Source organism: Octopus bimaculoides, chromosome 6 (assembly GCF_001194135.2).
Source record: "Octopus bimaculoides isolate UCB-OBI-ISO-001 chromosome 6, ASM119413v2, whole genome shotgun sequence".
NCBI lineage: Eukaryota > Metazoa > Mollusca > Cephalopoda > Octopoda > Octopodidae > Octopus > Octopus bimaculoides.
In genome coordinates, this window is record NC_068986.1 from 25866761 (window position 1) to 25870837 (window position 4077).

At 35.2% G+C, this 4077-nt stretch overlaps 1 protein-coding gene across 1 annotated transcript in view; it reads left to right on the top strand.

Annotated features, from left to right (window-relative positions):
* Positions 1-4077, top strand: part of LOC106883829 (uncharacterized) — a 16214-nt gene that overhangs the window by 7092 nt on the left and 5045 nt on the right. The window contains exon 4 of the mRNA XM_014934968.1: positions 2122-2322. Within this exon, the coding sequence (XP_014790454.1) occupies positions 2122-2322 (201 nt within the window). The remainder of the gene's footprint in view (positions 1-2121; positions 2323-4077) is intronic.

Consider the following 4077-nt stretch of genomic DNA (forward strand, 5'->3'; position numbering starts at 1 on the left):
CTTATTATTATTATTATCATTATTATTATTATTATTATTATTATCATTATTATTATTATTATTATTATTATTATTATTATTATTATTATTATTATTATTATTATCATCATTATTATTGTTATTTCTCTTTATCACAGGTCTTGTTGGAGATTCTGGAGTCTTACATGCGTAGCGCGTTGGCCATCTGCAGCCTACGATACCATACTATCAATTCTTTTCAGCTATCTGATACCTTCCTCATTATTCTAGCCGTGCCAAAGAGGCAAACTTTTTGTATCAGTTTCACTGGGCACTCTATTCCAATTTCCTTTATATTCCCCTTGATGTCTTCTGATACTGTTCTTAAGGACCCAGCAATAATTGGCACTATCTTCACCTTCTTAATTTTCCATAGCTGGATATTTCGTATTTAAGAGGGTTGTATTTATCGCTATTTCGTACTTATTATTATTATTATAATAATAATTATTATTATTATTATTGAATGAAAAAGCAGTGCATGCCATCAAAATGACACTGGGGTAAAATATACGGAGCTCAATATACCCATCATGACTGCCTGTCTGATAAGGGTTCACCAGGCACATGCATCACAACCATATGTGCGCAACATGGTGATTAGAATTTTCTTCAGGCCGAGTAGCCCATGTCGCTCAAAAGGTCCCTAAAGAAGGTTTGTTTAAGGATGTTGAGCAAAACATCCATGTTTCCAAAGGTGAATTATTCAAACCCCAAAGAACTCCTCTCAACACATGGCTATGATGCTCCCCCACTACTTCTGCTCGTGATCAGAGATGCACATATCGTCAGCCACCACTAAGGGACGTGCTCAACTGGTTAAGGTAAAGCAATTGACAAGCAAATCTGTGGTATTGAGCAGAATATTTGCTGTAGCCCATCTTTTATACCAAGACAAAACAAAACAATGTACATGATAACACTTCCAATCAGTTAAGAACAGAAACCATGAGAACCACTGCCTGGTACTGCATCAGGGCATTATTATTATTATTATTATTATTATTATTATTATTATTATTATTATTATTATTATTATTATTGAAATAGTGAAGGTAAAGAATAGCGCCATTAGATCGAAAACTCCATTTTCAGAGATGTGCTCTGTTAATGATTAAGACACTCTTTAAGCGGAGCTGTACTTGAAGACGAGTGTCATTCAGCATTTAGTTTTGCCTCTTTTATTACAAGTGCAAGCTTTAACAACAACAACAAAAAAAAAACCTGTTACGTATTTGGAATGGTGCATATCAGTTTTTCCTCCGGTCTACAAAATTCTGGATTTGTATCATGTAAAAAGATTATTACTATCAAATGTGGTAAATATAGGCTGAAATATTTGCGAGTAAATTACAATGCTACAGCAATGAATTTCTCGCCAGGTTTTAATTTTTGATATATATTGTAACGTTAGTAAGAAAAAAATAAGTGTTCACTGACGCTGTTTTCGCAGTGGAAACTCGGTAGGACAGGATATTGTGTCTGTCATCAGAACACTCACCAAAATATCATTTATCTTCAACCTGTTTCAGTCATTTAACTGCAGCCATTCTGGGGCATCACCTTCAAGAATCTTTAGTCGAACGAATCGACCCGAGTACTTATATATTGTTAAGCCTGTACTTATTCTATCAGGCACTTTTGGCCGAAACGCTAAGTTACGGGGACCTAAACACACCAACACCCGTTGTCAGTCGGTGCTAGGGAACAAACACAGACAAGAACACACACGCACACACACATATGCATACATGTATACATAGAATGGGCTTCTTTCAGTTTCCATGTACCAAATCCACTCACAAGGCTTTGGTCGGCCCGTGGCCATATTAGAAGGCACTTGCCCAAGGTGCCACGCAATGGGACAGAACCTGAAACCATGTGGTTGGGAAGCAAGCTTTTTACTACAGAGCCGAAAATATTGATTTCTCTCGCTGACACAATGTCACTGAAACACTGATTTTTTTTAGACGTAGTGGAAAACTTTGTAAAGGAAAATTGATGGCTGCTATAAAGTCTCCTATTGTTGGTTATTTTTTTTATTGACTCTTGGCAAATGAAAGACAAATATTAATTGTTGATGCTGTTCATTATATTGCTTAGACGATGATCGGAACAACGAAAGCTCTACTAGAAAAGTTGATCCGTGAAGAAGGCAAATCAAATGTAAAATTCGAACGTTACCAGTCTGCCATGCTGCAAAATCATTTTGCTCAGAAAATGGATGGTGGTTATGAATATAGAAACAAACTTTTGCAATTTGAATTTAAAGGAATTTCAACAGGACGTGAGCAGCAAAATGTGGTAAGATTCCTATGAAATATGATCAAACTTTGAAATGCATTAATTTTGTCAGCGCATCTACTATGTAATACCATACATACATCAGTTTGTTTACCAATTAAGATAATTCGAAGCCCTTAAAAAAAAAGAAATTTGCTAGGAATCAAAATGTTACTACTAAAAGACAAATGAAGGAGTTGGGAGCGGATGACAGAAAAACATTTCAAAGTTCACAATAAAACAAAATGCTGTGATTATGAATAAAGTGATTAAGTTACAACCATCCAGTTTCACGATTTGAAAAGCAAAAACTTACTTGCAAAATGACTATTATATGCTATATAAATTTAAGGCGTTGTTAAAAGACATTATTGTAAGCCCTAGTACAGTATCCTCAATGATAATGGAAAATCACAAGGATATGTGGGCATATGTGTGAGTGTGCACACCTGTATTAATAGTTTGTGATCTTAAAAATGCATTACACAAAGTTTCACGAACGCAAAAAGTGTCTCACTCTTCAGACGATGTCGATTTAATAATGAGGCAGCTGGGAATTCTAAGAAAAACCGGACGACACATAAAGACTGTGCCTCTTAATTAGTTCAGTTCATACGACATAGGACTGTTAGGCGTCTGCTAGGTGTTGTAGCAGCTGCTCGTTGGGGAATAATTTTGATGCAAAAGATACGAGTACTCTCCCTTGCATACAATTTCAGTAGACATTTTATAACATTTCAGAAAAGTCATGTCTGTGCTTTCAGCTATGGTTTAAAATTACTTAATATTACCAAAAATTACCTAATCATTGATGACAGTTCCATCGAGTTTAGTGTGATCGTTAAGAGATACTGTGGGCTGACTTCAAGGGAAAATTCACCCAGTATATGTACTTTTTCAATTCCAGGGAGAGAGAAACCGCTGCCTCTTTGTTTTGTCTAAAGAGTCTGAGACTAAAGAAATGACCGGTGTATAAGTTGAAGTATACATAAGAATAAGTTGGAGTATACATAAGACGCCTCCTTATTTGCTTTCCTTTGAGAAACATTTCTCTAGCATCGCCAGATTTGGAAAGTGACTTGGTCTGAGTTGACGTTTAGAAATCGATACTGTTCCAAAACTGTTTCATCATGCAAGAGAGACGATAGTCATTTAAATATAAATGTATGGAGATATAGTGACGTTTATTTTAATTTGTGATGGCATTATATAATACAACGTGTCAAAGACTTTTGTGGTACGTCTACGGCGTAGCCCTTGACTATTCCACTTCAACTGTTGTGAATTAGCTGTTTATCCAAAAGCAACAAAGAAATCCTACAATTAAAAAAAATATTTAGCTGGAACAAAATATCACACATGCGCAAATTCACGTATATCCCAAAAATATGAATATAAGAATGATATTCGAAGACCTGCATATCACAGGCATACTCTGCCTAGCAGTTCTTCTCCAAGAAGACAGCTTCTCAGAAGTAAAGAATGACTGTTATAATAAATGCATTTGTGTATATAGTGATACTTTGAGAAATATTTTTAGTTTTAAATTAGGTTTGCTTTGAACATTTCACTTACAGTTATATGTATTGAAATTTTCTCGTGATTAATCTTCCTTTCTAGACAAAAGTGCTAATACCAAGGTATTGCTAAACTGATTCTCTGTCACAGCCATGAAGAGCTGCCTTTGTCCCGATAGCATTGATAAGAACCTTTATTGATTAACTAACGACACCAGTTGCTTCCACCGAAACAACGATATATATATATATATATATA